The sequence below is a fragment of the Oncorhynchus clarkii genome, chromosome 13 (genome assembly GCF_045791955.1).
Source record: "Oncorhynchus clarkii lewisi isolate Uvic-CL-2024 chromosome 13, UVic_Ocla_1.0, whole genome shotgun sequence".
Lineage (NCBI taxonomy): Eukaryota > Metazoa > Chordata > Actinopteri > Salmoniformes > Salmonidae > Oncorhynchus > Oncorhynchus clarkii.
In genome coordinates, this window is record NC_092159.1 from 27,440,353 (window position 1) to 27,459,797 (window position 19,445).

Below are 19,445 nucleotides of genomic sequence, written 5' to 3' on the forward strand. Positions count from 1 at the left end.
TAGCTGAGATTTTCTTACGCTTTATATGAAAATATGATGAATTGTATGTGTGTATAATGATTACTAGTGTCATGACATTGGCCTGGGGGTTAGGTTTATGACAGTCATAAATACCTCTTCCCCCCCATTTTCCTCTCTCTAACCTACTGAGGTTACATTTAAAATACCCTTGGTTAACATAGAGATTCTGGGAACGTCAGAATGTGGGGGGGAAATGAACTATATTCTGGTAATCCGAACAATTGAACATATGCAATGGTACTTAATGAATATGATGTCAGTTCGGTTGTCATCTGAGACATTCTCATCAATGATAAGATGACAAACTGTACAGTGGAAAGTCTACACATCAGAGTTATCGGATTCACATGGAATTGTTGTTCAATTTAAATGTTTTAATATGACATTATTTGTGACGGGATGAAATGTGATTTTAGCTTCTAAAATGTGAGATGTGGGTTTTCATAAATTAGGGCTGCTCACTCAGTGGCCCGCCTCTGTGAAGGAAAATGGGCTATAAAACTTTTCAAACATGCCCTCTTCTCCCTTCCTATATAAAGCCTTGACGACAACAGAACTTCCTGTTCCGGGTACATTAGGATGACGATCCGATGTCAGAATGGTTCAGATAACTACAGAATGAAGCCAACCTCAGCGTGAGCTTTGGTTGCGAATTGTATGAACTTTTAGCTCTTATTCACTACAGAAGTGATACCTGCTAGCCGTTGAGTTAGCAACAGCAGCTAAAAACGTGGGCTAGGAAAGGACAGACAGGGTATCCCGTCTACCACCCAACGACGACATTACAACGTTTCCCGTTCACCACCAGAGACACTCTTCAATGGACAAAGGACTCTGTTGGGCATCACGGCCATCCATCTACAACCAACCCATCAAAGCGCAGCTCAGAGTAAATATTTATTGCATTTTCCTTTTCCAAATGGGCGGTAATTTAGAATGCATAAGATACTGTATTTACGATCGAGTAGCTGCCTACGGCCCGATAGAGACATCACTTCTCCTTTTGTTCCTCAGTCTTCCCGCTCTTTCACTCAAACCCAATCCCCTTTTCTTTGTGTAACCAGCTGTCATATCTGTTCCGTCAGCTAGGGATGTTTTCCTTTATGACGTAACTTGTAATCAAGTTATGATTAATTGTGTGTATGTGAATTCTGTGTGATTAGTTACGTATTTAGTAAATAAATAATTAAACCCAATTTTGTATTGCTGATTCAACTTGTTAGCCAGGGTTCTTGCAGATAACCAAGAATTTACACTTCTACAAGAATCTACACGCTTCTTGGATTTTCTCCGTCTGGGTACTATATTTGAAATACAACTGACCTTAAGGCCTGGGGAGGGGGGGGGGGGGGGTGTCTTCCTTGTATGAGAGGTGTTTACTAGATTTATTGAATAAACATTCTTCCATAAAGTTTGAGTGAAGCAAGGTGGCTGACTAACTGTTGATGTTGAAGAAGCGTTTTGTCCACTAGATTATACGTTTCAGTGGCAGAATCACCTGAAAGATGCACATCGCCATCTGCTGACTGGAGTTGGTATCGCAGTTGAGAAAATACTTTGACAAATAGCTTCAAAGCGACTGCCCCTAAAAACCAATTACTCCCTTTGAAAACTGTACTAAAATGTACTACAAAGTGTAGCTAAATAGGTAATTTGGTCATTTCCACTCAGCGCGTGACGTCGAATTATGGGCGATATCAGGTCTGTCTGTTGTGGCTGCCATTTCACCCCCAAAATAGTCATCGCAAATTGGGCTGTGTATAACTCTGTAAATGTCTCACGGACAAGGTGACTTTCATCAATATACACTCTAAAAAGTAAAGGTTCCTGGAGTATCCTTTAGAGGTTCTTCAAATTGAAGATGTGGGGGAACCCCTAAAAGTTATTTGAAGAACCTTTTGTGGGAAGCCCTATAAGTTCTTTGAAGAACCCCTTATAATGGTTCCTCGAAGAACCTCCCTCCATTATAACAATATTGACTTAAATAATTTTTTATTTAGTGGCACCACAAATGTGAATTAATATTTAAAAGCAATTACAGTGCCTTGCGAAAGTATTCGGCCCCCTTGAACTTTGCGACCTTTTGCCACATTTCAGGCTTCAAACATAAAGATATAAAACTGTATTTTTTTGTGAAGAATCAACAACAAGTGGGACACAATCATGAAGTGGAACGACATTTATTGGATATTTCAAACTTTTTTAACAAATCAAAAACTGAAAAATTATTCAGCCCCTTTACTTTCAGTGCAGCAAACTCTCTCCAGAAGTTCAGTGAGGATCTCTGAATGATCCAATGTTGACCTAAATGACTAATGATGATAAATACAATCCACCTGTGTGTAATCAAGTCTCTGTATAAATGCACCTGCACTGTGATAGTCTCAGAGGTCCGTCAAAAGCGCAGAGAGCATCATGAAGAACAAGGAACACACCAGGCAGGTCCGAGATACTGTTGTGAAGAAGTTTAAAGCCAGATTTGGATACAAAAATATTTCCCAAGCTTTAAACATCCCAAGGAGCACTGTGCAAGCGATAATATTGAAATGGAAGGAGTATCAGACCACTGCAAATCTACCAAGACCTGGCCGTCCCTCTAAACTTTCAGCTCATACAAGGAGAAGACTGATCAGAGATGCAGCCAAGAGGCCCATGATCACTCTGGATGAACTGCAGAGATCTACAGCTGAGGTGGGAGACTCTGTCCATAGGACAACAATCAGTCGTATATTGCACAAATCTGGCCTTTATGGAAGAGTGGCAAGAAGAAAGCCATTTCTTAAAGATATCCATAAAAAGTGTTGTTTAAAGTTTGCCACAAGCCACCTGGGAGACACACCAAACATGTGGAAGAAGGTGCTCTGGTCAGATGAAACCAAAATTGAACTTTTTGGCAACAATGCAAAACGTTATGTTTGGCGTAAAAGCAACACAGCTCATCACCCTGAACACACTATCCCCACTGTCAAACATGGTGGTGGCAGCATCATGGTTTGGGCCTGCTTTTCTTCAGCAGGGACAGGGAAGATGGTTAAAATTGATGGGAAGATGGATGGAGCCAAATACAGGACCATTCTGGAAGAAAAAAGTCTGAAAAAGACCTGAGACTGGGACGGAGATTTGTCTTCCAACAAGACAATGAACCAAAACATAAAGCAAAATCTACAATGGAATGGTTCAAAAATAAACATATCCAGGTGTTAGAATGGCCAAGTCAAAGTCCAGACCTGAATCCAATCGAGAATCTGTGGAAAGAACTGAAAACTGCTGTTCACAAATGCTCTGCATCCAACCTCACTGAGCTCGAGCTGTTTTGCAAGGAGGAATGGGAAAAAATGTCAGTCTCTCGATGTGCAAAACTGATAGAGACAAACCCCAAGCGACTTACAGCTGTAATCGCAGCAAAAGGTGGCGCTACAAAGTATTAACTTAAGGGGGCTGAATAATTTTGCACGCCCAATTTTTCAGTTTTTGATTTGTTAAAAAAGTTTGAAATATCCAATAAATGTCGTTCCACTTCATGATTGTGTCCCACTTTGTTGTTGATTCTTCACAAAAAATACAGTTTTATATCTTTGTTTGAAGCCTGAAATGTGGCAAAAGGTTGCAAAGTTCAAGGGGGCCGAATCCTTTCGCAAGGCACTGTACAAAAACACATTACAAAATTGCAACATTTCTGCAGACATGTCAGACCATAATAAATAATACATTTACTTTGTTTAGTGCTTTTAATGACATTTAAACATTTTTTAAATAATGATGTACAATAAAAACAACTAATTAAAAATGAATCATAGGTAAACTAACAATATTGTAGACGTGATGCTAAATGCAGATTTTTCAGCTTTAGTGTGTATATCATATTCACTTAGTTATGTTAGGAAGTTTGCCATCTTTGTGACCGGCCCTGGTAACTTCACCCCAAAACACAGTAACTTAAGAACATAAGTGTTTTTCTGACATTTTTGAGAAATTTAAGGGAAAATAAAAGAAATACAGCCCTAGCAGAACCCCAAGTCCCATGGGGACGTCCTCGAGGGCGTGGATGTTCTCCCCATCAAAGGCCAGCAGGATCTCACTCTCCTGCTGAAATGGCATTTTGGGTTCTACATTGTGACATTAAGATACTCCTACTGCAATGTTAAAACATTCTACATTGTGACATTAATTCATTGATATCATGAAACAACTCCATGTATGTATTTTCTGATATTTGATCAGAGATTATTTATCAGATTATCTCTGGTCAAAGCTAAGAGGTTTCTCTGCTGTGTGTGTTCTCTTGTGTACAGTCAGACTGCCAGATTGACCAAAACTCTTCCCACATTGATCACAGCAATAAGATTTCTTTCCTGTGTGTGTTCTCTGATGTAGAGTCAGATGTAGTAAAACTCTTCCCACATTGATCACAGCTATAAGATTTCTCTCTTGTGTGTGTTCTCTGGTGTAATGTCAGAGAGCTAGATGTAACAAATCTCTTCCCACATTGACCACAGCTATAAGATTTATCTCCTGTGTGTGTTCTCTGGTGTAATGTCAGCTGGTCAGATCGAACAAAACTCTTCCCACATTGATCACATATATACGGTTTCTCTCCTGTGTGTGTTCTCTGATGGAGAGTCAGAGAGCCAGATGTAGTAAAACTCTTCCCACATTGATCACAACTATAAGGTTTCTCTCCTGTGTGTATTCTCTGGTGATTTTAATGCCTGATGAGGAGGTGAATCTCTTCCCACAGTCAGAGCAGCAGTGAATTCTCTTCCGTGTGGGTCTCTGCTGGTGTTTATTGAGGTGTTCTGATGTAGAGAGACTCTGCTCTGCCTCGTCAGCATCATGATGTTGTTGAGGCTCCCCAGAGGACCCACGGTAGTCCCGTCTCTCTCCTGTGTGAACAACAAAGTCAGACAGATGGTTAAAGGCCCACAACAGCGGTAATCCACTGTAAAAGGTGATACCAACAGCGTAGTCATGATGTTGTACAACAATTGACGTCTGTAATGAATGTTAAAATTATTTGACAAATGTCTTAAAATGAGCAACAATAGTCATATTTTGTCTTGTTTTCACATTAGTAGTAACATTGATGATTGTAGACTAGAAATAAGTTATTCATTGACTTTTGGTCTCCAATATAGGCCCCTTTCTGTGGTTAATAAAGTTGCAGGACGAGGGCGATTAGCACACAAGTTGATTGCAGAAACACCTCCCTGCTAATGAGGAAACCGATAGTTATGGATGAAGTATATCTGCCTGGAGCAAAATGGTGAGCAAAGATTATAGTTTTTCACAATGTATTCTGAATGTGAATGGGGGAAAACGCAGGGGAGTAATCTCCATTTCCAGGTTGCTTATGAGTACATTTCACACTACTTTGGATTATAATTGTAAGGCTCGTTTGAATGTCAAGATAAAGCAAAGCAGTGCGACAAAAAAACAACAGAGTTACATACACTTGGGATAAACAAACGTACAGTCAATAACACAAGTGTGTGCAAATGGAGTAAGAAGGTAAGGCAATAAATAGGCCATAGTAGCAAAGTAATTACAAATAAACACTGGAGTGATGGATGTGCAGATGATGATGTGCAAGTAGAAATACTGGTGTGCAAAAGAGCAAAAAAAGTCAATAAAAACATGGGGATGAAGTAGATTGTTGGATGGGCTATTTACAGATGGGCTGTGTACAGCTGCAGAGATCGGCAAGCTGCTCAGATAGCTGATGCTTAAAGTTAGTGAGGGAGAGTCTTTAGCTTCAGTGATTTTTGCAATTCGTTCCAGTCATTGGCAGCAGAGAACTGGAAGGAAAGGCAGCCAAAGTAGGTGTTGGCTTTGGGGATGACCAGTGAGATATATTTCCTGGAGCACGTGCTATGGGTGGGTGTTGCTATGGTGACCAGTGAGCTGAGTTAAGGCGGCCTAGCAAAGACTTATAGATGACCTGGAGCCAGTGGGTTTGGAGACGAATATGTAGCGAGGGCCAGCCGACGAGAGCAGTGGTACATGAAGCTTTGGTGACAAAACGGATGGCACTGTGATAGACTGCATCCAGTTTGCTGTGTAGAGTGTTGGAGGCTATTTTGAAAATGACATCACTGAAGTCAAGGATCGGTAGGATAGTCAGTTTTGCGAGGATATGTTCGGCAGCGTGAGTGAAGGAGGCTTTGTTGCAAAATAGGAAGCCAATTCTAGATTTAATTTTGGATTGGAAATGCTTAATATTAGTCTGGAAGGAGAGTTTACAGTCTAGCAAGACAATTAGGTATTTACCGTTGTCCACATATTCTAAGTCAGAACCGTCCAGAGTAGTGATGCTGGACGGGCAGGTACGGGCAACGATCGGTTGAAAAGCATACATTTAGTTTTACTAGTGTTTAAGAGCAGTTGAAGGCCACGGAAGAGTGTTGTATGGCATTGAAGCTTGTTTGGAGGTTAACCTTTTTGGGATAGGGGGCAGCATTTTCACTTTTGGATTAATAGCGTGCTCAGAGTGAACTGCCTCCTACTCTGTCCCAGATGCTAATATATGCATATTATTATTAGTATTGGATAGAAAACACTCTGAAGTTTCTAAAACTGTTTGAATGATGTCTGTGAGTATGGCAAAAACCTGAGAAAAATCCAACCAGGCAGTAGGACATCTGAGGTTTGTGGTTTTTTAAAGCTTGGCTTACCGAATACACATTGAGATATGGATAAAGTTGCACTTCCTACGGCTTCCACTAAATGTCAACAGTCTTTAGAAACTTGAATGAGGCTTCTACTATAAAGGAGGGGCTAATGAGACCTCTGAGTCAGTGGACTGGCAGAGTGCCTTGGTCTCATGACGGGCGCTCCCGACAGAGTTACCTCTCGTTCCAGTGCTTTTCTTCAGACAAAGGAATTCTCAGGTTGGAACATTATTGATATTTTATGTTTAAAACATCCTAAAGATTGATTCCATACATCGTTTGACATGTTTCTAAAGGACTGTGACGGAACTTTCCGCGTTTTTGTCTGGACGAAGTGCCTATGCCTCATGAAGATGGATTACTGGGCTGAACACGCTAACAACAAGTGGCTATTTGGACATATATTATGGACTTTATGGAACAAATCAGTCATTTATTGTCGAACTAGGATTCCTGGGAGTGCCTTCTGATGAAGATCAAAGGTAAGTGAATATTTATGGTGTAATTTCTAACTTCTTTTGACTCCAAAATGGTGGATATTCCTCTGGCTGTTTTGGGTTCTGAGCGTCGTTCTCAGATTATACTTTTTTTCCAGTAAAGTTTTTTTGAAATCTGACACAGCGGTCGCATTAAGGAGAAGTCTATATTTAATTCTGTAAATAACAGTTGTATCTTTTATCAATGTTTATTATGAGTCTTTCTGCAAAATCACCGGATGTTTTGGAATAAAAAAATGACTGCATGTAACGCGCCAATGTAAACTGAGATTTTTGGATATAAATATGCACATTATCGAACAAAACATACATGTATTGTGTAACATGAAGTCCTATGAGTGTCATCTGATGAAGATCATCAAAGGTTAGTGATTCATTTTATCTTTATTTCTGCTTTTTGTGACTCCTATCTTTGGCTGGAAAAACGGCTGTGTTTTTTTTACTTGGCTATGACCTAACATATGTTGTACTTTCGTTGTAAAGCATTTTTTTTCCCGGACACGATGGGTAGATTAACAAGATGTTTATCTTTCATTTGCTGTATTGGACTTGTTAATGTGTGAAAGTTACATATTTCAAACAAATATTTTTGAATTTCGCAAGCTGCCTTTTTAGCGGAATGTTGTCGAGGGGTTCCCTGCCCTAGAAAGGTTAACCTCTCTGGGATCGTTCGGGACGCTAGCGTCCCACCTCGCCAACAGCCAGTGAAAGTGAAGGGCGGAAATTTCAAAACAACAGAAATATCATAATTGAAATTCCTCAATCATTACAAGTATTTTACACCATAAAGATACACTTCTCGTTAATCCAACCACAGTGTCCGATTTCAAAAAGGCTTTTCGGCGAAAGCAGAACATATGTTAGGTCAGCAACTAGTCACAGAAAGCATTCAGCCATTTTCCAACCAAAGAGAGGTGTCACAAAAAGCAGAAATATAGATAAATTAATCAATAACCTTTGACGATCTTCATCAGATGACACTCCTAGGATTCAATCTTACACAATACATGTATGTTTTGTTCGATCAAGTTTATATTTATATCCAAAAACCTCAGTTTACATTGGCGCCATGTTCAGAAATGCCTCCAAAATATCCGGAGAAATTGCAGAGAGCCACATCAAATAACAGAAATACTCATCAAACGTTGATGAAATATACATGTTTTACATAGAATTAAAGATAAACTTATTCTTAATGCAACAGCTGTGTCAGATTTCAAAAAGCTTTACAGCAAAAGCACAATATTAAATAATCTGAGAACAGCGTTCAGCAACAAAAGCAAGCCATACAGTTAACCGCCAAATTGTGGAGTCAACAAAAGTCATAAATAGCATTATAAATCTTCACTTACTTTTGCTGATCTTCGTCGGAATGCACTCCCAGGACTCCCACAAGAAATGTTTGTTTTGTTTGATTACGTCCATATTTGTCCAAAATACCTCCGTTTTGTTCGTGTGTTTAGTTCACTATTCCAAAGGCACAATGCGCGACTAGGTTGTCACGCCGCGCAGTAAACAACTGATTGGCCACAGCCTAGTCCATTGTTGAAACAGCTCTTATTCGACCCCCTTCCACAATAGAAGCCTCAAACAACTTTCTAAAGGCTGTTGGAATCCTTGGGAAGTGCAATCTGGCCCCATATACACAGGATAGGCAATCACTTAAATTAAACTACAAACCTCAGATTTCCCACTTCCTGGTTGGATTTGTCTCAGGTTTTCGCCTGCCATATGAGTTCTGTTATACTCACAGACATCATTCAAACCGTTTTAGAAACTTCAGTGTTTTCTATCCAATACTAATAATAATATGCATATATTAGCATCTGGGACAGAGTAGCAGGCAGTTTACTCTGGGCACCTTATTCATCCAAGCTACTCAATACTGCCCCCCTAGGGCCTCCCGGGTGGCGCAGTGGTTAAGGGCGCTGTACTGCCGCGCCAGCTGTGCCATCAGAGTCCCTGGGTACGCGCCCAGGCTCTGTCGTAACCGGCCGCGACCGGGAGGTCCGTGGGGCGACGCACAAATGGCCTAGCGTCGTCCGGGTTAGGGAGGGATTGGTCGGTAGGGATCTCCTTGAGTCGCTGGTGCGCGATGAGACCTGTGGCGGGCCATACAACAGGCCCTTCAATTTGACACACTAAACTCTGTCTGAGAAGTAGTTGGTGAACCAGGCGAGTCAGTCATTTGAGAAACTAAGGCTGTTAAGAATACGGTGATTGACAGAGTCGAAAGCCTTGGCCAGGTTGATGAAGACAGCGACACTGTATTGTCTCTTATCGATGGCGGTGTCATGACGTTGCCCTCTTTGAGTACAGCGAGTACCATCCCCCGCTCTCTGCTTCTACAACCAGACTAATGTGGTCAGAGGTCGTAAATGCCTTAGAAGACCCTGCCTCATGGCCACACAGTATTAGAGATAGGGTAAACTTTCACAGAGGACAAAGGAATTGCTTCCACCTCACAGAACTCAAACAAATTTCATGTTCCGGAGAAAGTATAAAAGGTCGGTGAAGAATCCAGCTACGAACTGGTCCGTTTGTTACAACTTTGGGAAGCTCATGGGAGATGGTGTGGCCACATTACCATTACGCTGTTTACATAATAGCCTCAGATATGAGGTTTACATCTAATTGTTGTATAAGATGAACGAGTGAGTATGATACTGTTTGTATAATTGTGTAATATGGTTGTGGACTGTTTAATGAAGAAAAATACAATTCCCTTTTGATTTGAACTAAATCAGAGGACCGCCCCTGAGCCCGGTTAGGGTCAGGCCTCCTGGGACAGCCCCTTTTCTGCCATTCCGAATAACACCCAACTTTGAGAAATTATCAGTAGACCATGTTTTTCTCCATTAGGGGAGGACAAAGATTGTAGACCAATGTTGAATCTTTTAACCATACCACGTGGTTAAACTTTTAGACTATTGATACCGACAGAATAAGAACAAGTCTTTGATATTGATTACTAGTCTGCAGGTAGGAATTCGGTATCATTGAACTCGAAGAACGACAACCGCCGAAACATCCATTCTATAACGAATGTCACTTTGAACTATCCCCTCTAATCAAGACAGGGAGAGAGACGGACAATTCTACAAAATAAATACTTTTCACCAGCAATCAAGACGACAGACTGAGCGTAAATATATATATTGATTGCAATTGTTCGCGAATGAGTGAGCGTTCATGTGTAAGGGATTAGCATTTTAATTGTTATAATTAACTCTGTAGGGACTTCTTAGTCGACCTACATTGCCCCTTTGTCTAACAAGCCGCCATGCCGGTTCAGCCCACATTCTATCATTTCATGTAACCATATTTACTTTTTGTTTATGCATTTCTGTGAATTACTTAGTAATAAAAAAAATATTTAAGACAATTGATGTATGGATGACTCAGTGAAGACTGGATTCGTGCAGATAACCAACAATTTACAACGTTTGGAATGAGACTAAAATAAATAAATCATTAAATTAGAAGACTTTTGATCAGATATGAAAATATCTGAAAGGTTATATTGGGAAATTAGAACTTTGTAATCTGAATACTTTCCTTGGTGCCCCAATTTCCTAGTTAATTACAGTTAAATGATTATTCAGTTTAATCGAGTAACTAATTACAGAGAATCTTTGATAAAAACGAAGTCTTCAGTTTAATGATTGTAAAGACACAACAGCGGTTATGATATCGTTTAGTACCTTGAGATTGGCTGAGGTGCACTCGTGACCAGCTCGGAAACCGGATTGCACAGTGGAGAAGGTACGGTGGGATTCAAAATGGTCAGTGATCTGTTTGTTAACTTGGCTTTCGAAGACTTTAGAAAAGGTAGGGCAGGATTGATATTGGTCTGTAACAGTTTGGGTCTAGAGTGTCACCCCCTTTGAAGAGGGAGATGACCGCGGAAGTGTTCCAATCTTTAGGAATCTCGGACGATACGAAAGAGAGGTTGAACAGACTAGCAATAGGGATTGCCACATTGGTGGCGGATATTTTGAGAAAGAGAGGGTCCAGAATGTCTAGCCCAGCTGATTTGTACGGGTCTAGGTTTTGCAACTCTTTCAGAACATCAGCTATCTGGATTTGGGTGAAGGAGAAACTGGGGAGGCTTGGGCAAGTGACTGCGGGGGGTGGGGAGCTGTGGCCGGGGTTGGGGTAGCCAGGAGGAAAGCATGGCCAGCCGTATAGAAATGCTTATTGAAATTCTCAATTATCATGGATTTATCGGTGGTGACAGTGTTTCCTAGCCTCAGTGCAGTGGGCAGCTGGGATGAGGTGCTCTTATTCTCCATGGACTTTACAGTGTCCCAGAACTTTTTGGAGTTAGAGCTACAGGACGCAAATTTCTGTTTGAAAAAGCTAGCTTTTGCTTTCCTAACTGACTGTGTGTATTGGTTCCTGACTTCTCTGAAAAGTTGCATATCGCGGGGACTATTCGATGCTAGTGCAGTACGCCACAGAATGTTTTTGTGGTGGTCGAGGGCAGTCAGGTCTGGAGTGAACCAAGGGCTATATCTGTTCTTAATTGTACATTTTTTGAAAGGGGCATGCTTATTTAAGGTGGTGAGGAAATTACTTTTAAAGAACAACCAGGCATCCCAGTTTAGGTCACTTAACAGAACGAACTCTGAAGATAGATGGGGGGACAATCAATTCACATATGGTGTCCAGGGCACAGCTGGGAGCTGAGGGGGATCTGTAACAGGCGGCAACAGTGCAAGACTTATTTCTGGAGATCATTTTTTTAAATTAGAAGCTCAAACTGTTTGGGCTTAGACCTGGAAAGTATTACAGAACTTTTTAGTCCATCTCTGCAGTAGATAGCAACTCCTCCCACTTTGGCAGTTCTACCTTGACGGAAAATGTAGTTGAGGATGGAAATTTCCGAATTTTTGGTGGCCTTCCAAAGCCAGGATTCAGACACGGCAAGGACATCAAGGTTGGTGGAGTGTGCTAAAGCAGTGAGTAAAACAAACTTAGGGAGGAGGCTTCTGATGTTAACATGCATGAAACCAAGGCTTTTACGGTTACAGAAGTCAACAAAGGAGAGCGCCTGGGGACACGCAGGGCCTGGGTTAATCTCTACATCACCAGAGGAACAGAGGACTAGGATGAGGGTACGGCTAAAGGCTATCAGAACTGGTAGTCTAGTGTGTTGGGAACAGAGAATAAAAGGAGCAGATTTCTGGGCGTGGTAGGATAGATTCAAGGCATAACGTACAGACGGGGGTATGGTAGGGTGCGTGTACAGTGGAGGTAAACCTAGGCATTGAGTGATGATAAGAGAGGTTGCATCTCTGGAGGCACCAGTTATGCTAGGTGAGGTCACCACATGTGTGGGAGGTGGGACAAAAGAGTTCTCTGAGGCATGATGAGTGGGACTAGGGGCTCCGCAGTAAAATAAAACAATGATAACTACCCTAAACAGTATACAAGGCATATTGACATTAGAGAGACATAAAGCGAGGCATAAAGCAATCAGAGGTGTTGATTGGGTGAGCTAGTTAAGACAACAACGGGTAAGACAACAACAACAACAGGTAAAATGGCAATGAATGGGCAGAGAGGGTCAGTTAACTACACACAGGGCCTGAGTTCGAGGCTGGGGCCGACAGATAAACAAAATAAACAAAATGGAGTACCGTGATTAATGAACAGTCCAGCAGGCATCAGCTATGTAGCCAAGTGATCATAAGGTCCAGTGAACAGCAAAATATAAACCAGGGAAGCCGTTTGGTAGTCGTTACAAAGCTAGCTGGGCGCCTGGCTCGAGGCTAACTGGTGCTAGCGTCGGGACAAGGGCATTAGCCACTATAGCCACTCCGGTGCGTCCGGGAGGAGGAAGAGGTTTTTTCTGGTGGTTAGGCTATCTTGATCTCTGGCTCCCGAGTTATTTGTGTGTCTTAATTATTTAATCAAACAGCGTGCTTAAAGCATCAGACCAGTTCAGTACATATAGTTGATTTAATTAAAACACATGGGGTGTGTCTATATATGGAAAAATACACGTTATAATATTTCTACCAATCGGTTGGTAGAAAGAAAAGATGATTCTTGGTTGACCTAAAATTTGTTTTAGTTGGGGCCCTAGTGCATTCATTAAGTTCAGACCGCTTCCCTTTTTACACATTTTGTTACGTTACTTATTCTGAATTTAAGAATTACATTTAAATGTTTTAGAAATGCTTGAGACTCAATTAAATCAATTAATCATATTGAGGATATACAGTGTTTGTTTACATTTACTGATAAACATTGGAGTAAAAAAAAGCTTATATTTTGGGTTCTGATGGGGTATGACAGTTGAACTAAGCTCATGAGGCATTTATAAGTGATTTCTTCAAGAAACAATGGGTACAGATCATTAATGTATAAGTCCCAAAATGGATGTAACAACTGCTGATTGCCCCTTTAAGACTACATATTGGGCTAATCTAATAGGAGATATTGAGGACTACAGTATTTCAGGCATTGTCATTAGATGCATTTGATCAATTGTTCACGTTTTGTTGATGGTCCACTCTTGATGTTCTACATGTTACAGTGTAGCTTCAGCCATTCCTACAGAACAACATTAACGTGTAAAACCCCTTTACTGCATATTGGTTCAACGACTGCAGAGACGGTACTTACTGGTATTAAACAGATCTCCAACCTCCTCTTCTTCCTCCAATGTGACAGTAATCTCCCCTTCCTCCTCTTTCACTCTGAACGCGTCTTCCTCTTCTTTCACTGAAACGTCTTTCTCTTTTTCTTTCACGGTAACAGCCTCACCCTCTACTTGTTTTACTGTAACATCCTCCTCCTCCTCTTTCACAACAATGTTCAGCCCCAGAGCTTCTTTCTCCGTCCAGCAGACCTCCTCTTCTTTAACAGGAGGGGAGTAGTTTAGGGAGTTCATGGTCGGGGATGTTAGGTAGCTATCATTAGCAACTAGGCCAGTGCTAACTTAACTAATACAAAATAACGTAATATTAAATAGGTTAACAAGTAGATACGACAGAAGTGTGTCTAAAACACAGTAGCTAATATAGACCGAAAGCGTATAAATAGCTTGAATCTTTCGGCTATGTTGGATAGCAAGCTACCGAGGTGGTTGACGAGCTGTTTCTGAAGAACCGTCCACTAGATTATACGTCACGCTAGCAGCGTCGCCTGAAAGACGCACATCGCCGTTTGCTGACTGTAGGGGAAACGCAGATAAAGAATATTTTTAATGGATTTAATTAAATAATACCATTATATTGAGACATACAAAGACAGGAATGTGTTGTTTAATTAGTGCAAATAAAACATGTTTACTACAGCCCATTTAAGGCAGTTTCATTATGTAACACTAAATCTAAATATGTAGCTAGCTACTGTAGGTCTATACTGCTCCAACATGGTGTAACAATACATCACGTCGATGTATATAATGAACAGACTAGGTTTATACTGCTCCTACATGGTGTAAAAATACATCATGTAGATGTATATAATGAACAGCCTAGGTCTATACTGCTCCTACATGGTGTAACAATACATCATGATGTAAACTACCGTTCAAAAGTTTGGGGTCACTTAGAAATGTCCTTGTTTTTGAAAGAAAAACACGTTTTTTTGTCCATTAAAATAACATCAAATTGATCAGAGATACAGTGTAGACATTGTTAATGTTGTAAATGACTATTGTGGCTGGAAACGGCAGATTTTTTATGGACAATCTCCATAGGCGTACAGAGGCCCATTATCAGCAACCATCACTCCTGTGTTCCAATGGCACGTTGTGTTAGCTTATCCAAGATGATCATTTTAAAAGGTTAATTGATCATTAGAAAACCTTTTTGCAATTATGTTAGCACAGCTGAAAACTGTTGTGCTGATTTAACAAAGCTTTTGTAAACAGTGTGTGGGCCTTCTTGTTCTTTATCAAAGCTTTTGTAAACAGTGTTGTTGCATAACAATCAGGCAGTAGAACAACAATAATCATCACCCTCTTGACCAATCTTCCCCTTTTAATATTGGGTTTGATTCAGACCCTGACAGTGTACCAGGTGGACAATAGGTTTGATTCAGACCCTGTCAACATGGCCAGAAATGTATTCCAAGGTCAGTAACTTATAACCACAGAACCACCTCAGCCCTTTCATGCATGACTAAAAACAACTAAGTATTAGATTTACTGCCCCGGTCTAGTATGTCACCACCTCAGACACCATTCACAATGCCGGCTGAGGTACGAGTAAAACATGACATATTATTTCCTAACCATTCACAATGCTGGCTGAGGTACGAGTAAAACATGACATATTATTTCCTAACCATTCACAATGCTGGCTGAGGTACGAGTAAAACATGACATATTATTTCCTAACCATTCACAATGCTGGCTGAGGTACGAGTAAAACATGACATATTATTTCATGACCTTTCACAATGCTGGCTGAGGTACGAGTAAAACATAACATATTATTTCCTAATTGTAAAAAAAAATCCCCACTCCTTAATCAACTTGTCTCTCATTGTTTAACCAGAATAACATGAGTTGTGTCCGGAAATCATTAATTATCATGTTGCTCTCATGAAATGAACAAAATATTTCACAATCATTACCACTGCTGAAATTCACATAGAATAATTACAAGGATCATATTTCTCAGTTGCATTGACCTGCAGATATCAAACACCCCTCTCCCGTATGCACATGTGACTGAAAAGTAACCAAATCACATGGGTCTATGCTATGATGAAAGCAGGGGAAGCTGCTCCATTGTTGATGAAAGCGGGGGAAGCTGCTCCATTGTTGATGAAAGCGGGGGAAGCTGCTCCATTGTTGATGAAAGCAGGGGAAGCTACTCCATTGTTGATGAAAGCAGGGGAAGCTACTCCATTGTTTCTGAAAGCAGGGGAAGCTACTCCATTGTTGATGAAAGCAGGGGAAGCTACTCCAATGTTGATGAAAGCAGGGGAAGCTACTCCATTGTTGATGAAAGCAGGGGAAGCTACTCCATTGTTGAGGAAAGCAGGGGAAGCTACTCCATTGTTGACGAAAGCAGGGAAAGCTACACCATTGTTATGGAAAGCAGGGGAAGCTACACCACTGTTATGGAAAGCAGGGGAAGTGTTGTGAGTAACAGAACTGCCTGCGGTGTGGGGGAAGGGAAGCTGCTCACTGATTGGCTGTATGGACAAGGGTCCCTCCAAAAATCTATCACTATTCCCCCAAATCTCCCACTAATATGCCAAGCCTCCACAGACCCTGTCTTGTATTGACTAACATAACACATTTTTTAACATTCAAATATGTCATTTTAAATAGCTCAATTCAATCCAGCTGGGCCTTTTTAACACAGACAGTTGTTCCTGCTGTAGATGTTATGTCTTTGTACAGATCGAGGATCAGTTCTCCTCCACAATGCATACAAGGTACCGGTCAATTGTTTGGACACACCTACAAATTCAATGTTTTTTTCTTTATTTTAACTATTGTCGACATTGTAGAATAATAGTGAAGACAACACAAATATGAAATAACTCATATGGAATCATGTAGTAACCAAAAATGTGTTAAACAAATCAAAATATATTTTATATTTGAAATTCTTCAAAGTAGCCGCCCTTTGCCTTGATGACAGCTTTGCACACTCTTTGTATTCTCTCAACCAGCTTCACCTGGAATGCTTTTCCAACAGTCTTGAAGGAGTTCCCACATATGCTGAGCACTTGTTGGCTGCATTTCCTTCACTCTGCAGTCCGATTCATACCAAACCATCTCATAGGCACAGTTGTGGTGTCTTCACAGTTAACTATAATGAACTTATCTTCTGCAGCAGAGGTAACTCTGGATCTTCCTTTCCTGTGGCAATCCTCATGAAAGCCAGCTTCATCATAGTGATTGATGGTTTTTGCGACTTGCACTTGAAGAGTCTTTCAAAGGTCTTGAAAGTTTCCGCATTGACTGACCTTCATGTGTTAAAGTAATGATGGACTGTCATTTCTTTTTAGCTTTTTGAGCTGTTCTTGCCAAAATATAGACTTGGTCTTTCAGCAAATATGGCTATCTTCTGTATACAACCCCTACCTTGTCACAACACAACTGATTGGCTCAAATGCATTAAGAAAGAAAGAAATTCCGCAAATTAACATTTAACAAGGCACACCTGTAAATTGAAATGCTTTCCAGGTGACTTCCTCGTGATAGATAGATGATAGATGATAGGAGATAGAATGATGGTCAAAAGATAAAAGTCAAAAAAAAAAAAACATAATAAAAAGTACATTTGAATGACACTAAGTGGCAGCGTTTTTACAACTAATGCCGGTTTGCCTGAGGCTGATGCCATGTAGGTGTTTGAACACATGCATATACACACACTCTCATTCAATTAAACACAGACAAGAACACACACATACATGTAATAGTGCCAGACATGCACACAAACATATACAGTTGGCATTGCTGTTATGATTTTAGTTGTCATTGATGTCCTTTGTTTTAAATGTATTATTTTGTTTTATTATTTTTAAATTGTTGTTTGCTGTTTTCTTCTGTCTTTTCCTTTTTTCTCTTTAGTTCATTCTCTTGGTTGTTGGTGCATTGGGGGGTTCTTGGGGGTGGGGAATGGAATTAATTGTATTTTAAATTTTTCTTCCTGAGGGGGGACTGTGGGAGGGTTCTCGAATGGTTGAGGGACAGCTATTGGGGATCTTGGAGGGTTCGGGTTCACGATTTTTGGCCTGGTGGTAGATCGGTGAGCAGGGCATTGACCCTGGATGCTTCTGTGTGTCGCTCTGAATGGGAGTCTGTTGGGTGACTGGTGTGATGTAGTTGTTGAGTGGCTTCACTGCAAGTATATTGTATGTTAATAATATTCAATATTCAATAAAAATCCCCAAAAATCTAAATGTAAAAACTTTTGCAAGCTTGAGCTAGATATTGAGCTAGTGTGACCTTCCTCGTCCCTTCTCTCAAGTCAGTGAGTCAACACAGCAATGAATGGATAGTTAATTTATTTCCAAAGCTGCAATGATGGGACACACACAGTATGGATGAATGATCAGTAGTGACGGGATATAAATAGCACTCCCACAGCAATTTTCCATAAATCTGCACTATAATATACTAACAAAAAAAACAATTGAAATGTCTATCAAAGTCATTGTGATCGTATAGTGGATTTAACAATTCCTACTAATTCCTAATTTACTATATTAAATTAATCAATTGTTTCCATGTGTCTCATATTCACTACATCAGAATAAACTGTAACCCATTTTAGTATCAAAATATATCAAATAAAACTGGAAAATGACTAAATGTCCCTCTCTGTTGGCGAAGAAGTATAATACACCTAAACTAACAAAACCGGGCTAATAAACTGGCTGGTGTTCATGAGTTTATAAAACATATACTTTATACATTTGCCATAAATTACCTGCATTGATGAGACACACAGTGTGGATGAATGATCAGTAGTCAACAGGGTAAAAATAGCACTCCTAAAGAAGATGCATTTTCCAGTTAGATATCAACTTGAAAGAGGGAACTTTAGCATAAAACCCACATGGAAAACTGAGATTCGGCAAATAACATATAAAGAGGCTTATTTGACACCAAACCAACAACAGTAGTTACTAAAACATAACATTCTAATGTACGATGTAAAACGTGGATTTTATGATGTAATGTCAACTTTATACATTTCTATCCCAGGACCACTCAATTTTCAAATTCTCCAAAAATCTGCTGGGGATTACCCAGAATCCCATACCTTTATCACTGAGTGTATTACACCTAGTGTAATGTTAACACACGAGCAGCGCAGCGGTCTAAGGTACGGCATCTCAGTGCTAGAGGCGTCACTACAGACCCTGGTTCAAATCCAGGCTGTATCATAACAGGCCGTGATTGGGAGTCCCATAGTTAATTAATTTGTAATTACGCGAAAACATAAGTGTTTGTACTTACAGGTAACCGTCTCGTGACTACCTACAACTAGCTTACTAAGTCTTTAACCACACTGTATTGTTACACTGGTGGGTAAAAACTAATGCTTCCTACACTTTAACTTGTCTGAAGATAAAATATACATTTTACTCAACTGCGTTTACCCACTCCAGTCAACAGATGGCGGTCTGGGAATTTAAGTTTATGCTGTTGGTGTGACGTATAATCTAGTGGACGGAACGCTTCTTTCAACAGCAGCAACAACAGTTCGTCAGACACCTCGGTAGCTTGCTAGACAAAGTAGCCGAGCCAATAAGCTCTTTAGAC

General features: G+C 40.4%; 1 protein-coding gene across 1 annotated transcript; it reads right to left on the reverse strand.

Moving 5' to 3' along the window:
* Positions 1-3,735: 3,735 nt before the first annotated feature.
* On the reverse strand, positions 3,736-14,325 carry LOC139364509 (zinc finger protein 771-like). Its single transcript, XM_071101298.1, has 2 exons — positions 13,823-14,325; positions 3,736-4,904 (listed from the first exon to the last, which is right to left on the reverse strand). The coding sequence occupies exons 1-2, from the start codon at positions 14,088-14,090 to the stop codon at positions 4,642-4,644; spliced, it is 531 nt and encodes a 176-aa protein (XP_070957399.1). The 5' UTR covers positions 14,091-14,325; the 3' UTR covers positions 3,736-4,641.
* Positions 14,326-19,445: the final 5,120 nt, after the last annotated feature.

What these genes read in the sequence shown, in the direction of transcription:
- LOC139364509 (XM_071101298.1), bottom strand. Translation starts at nt 14,090, where the DNA reads ATGAACTCCCTAAACTACTCCCCTCCTGTTAAAGAAGAGGAGGTCTGC. An exon ending in TGGAGATCTGTTTAATACCA is followed by an intron (nt 4,905 to 13,822) that starts GTAAGTACCGTC and finishes TTGTTCACACAG; the next exon opens with GAGAGAGACGGGACTACCGT.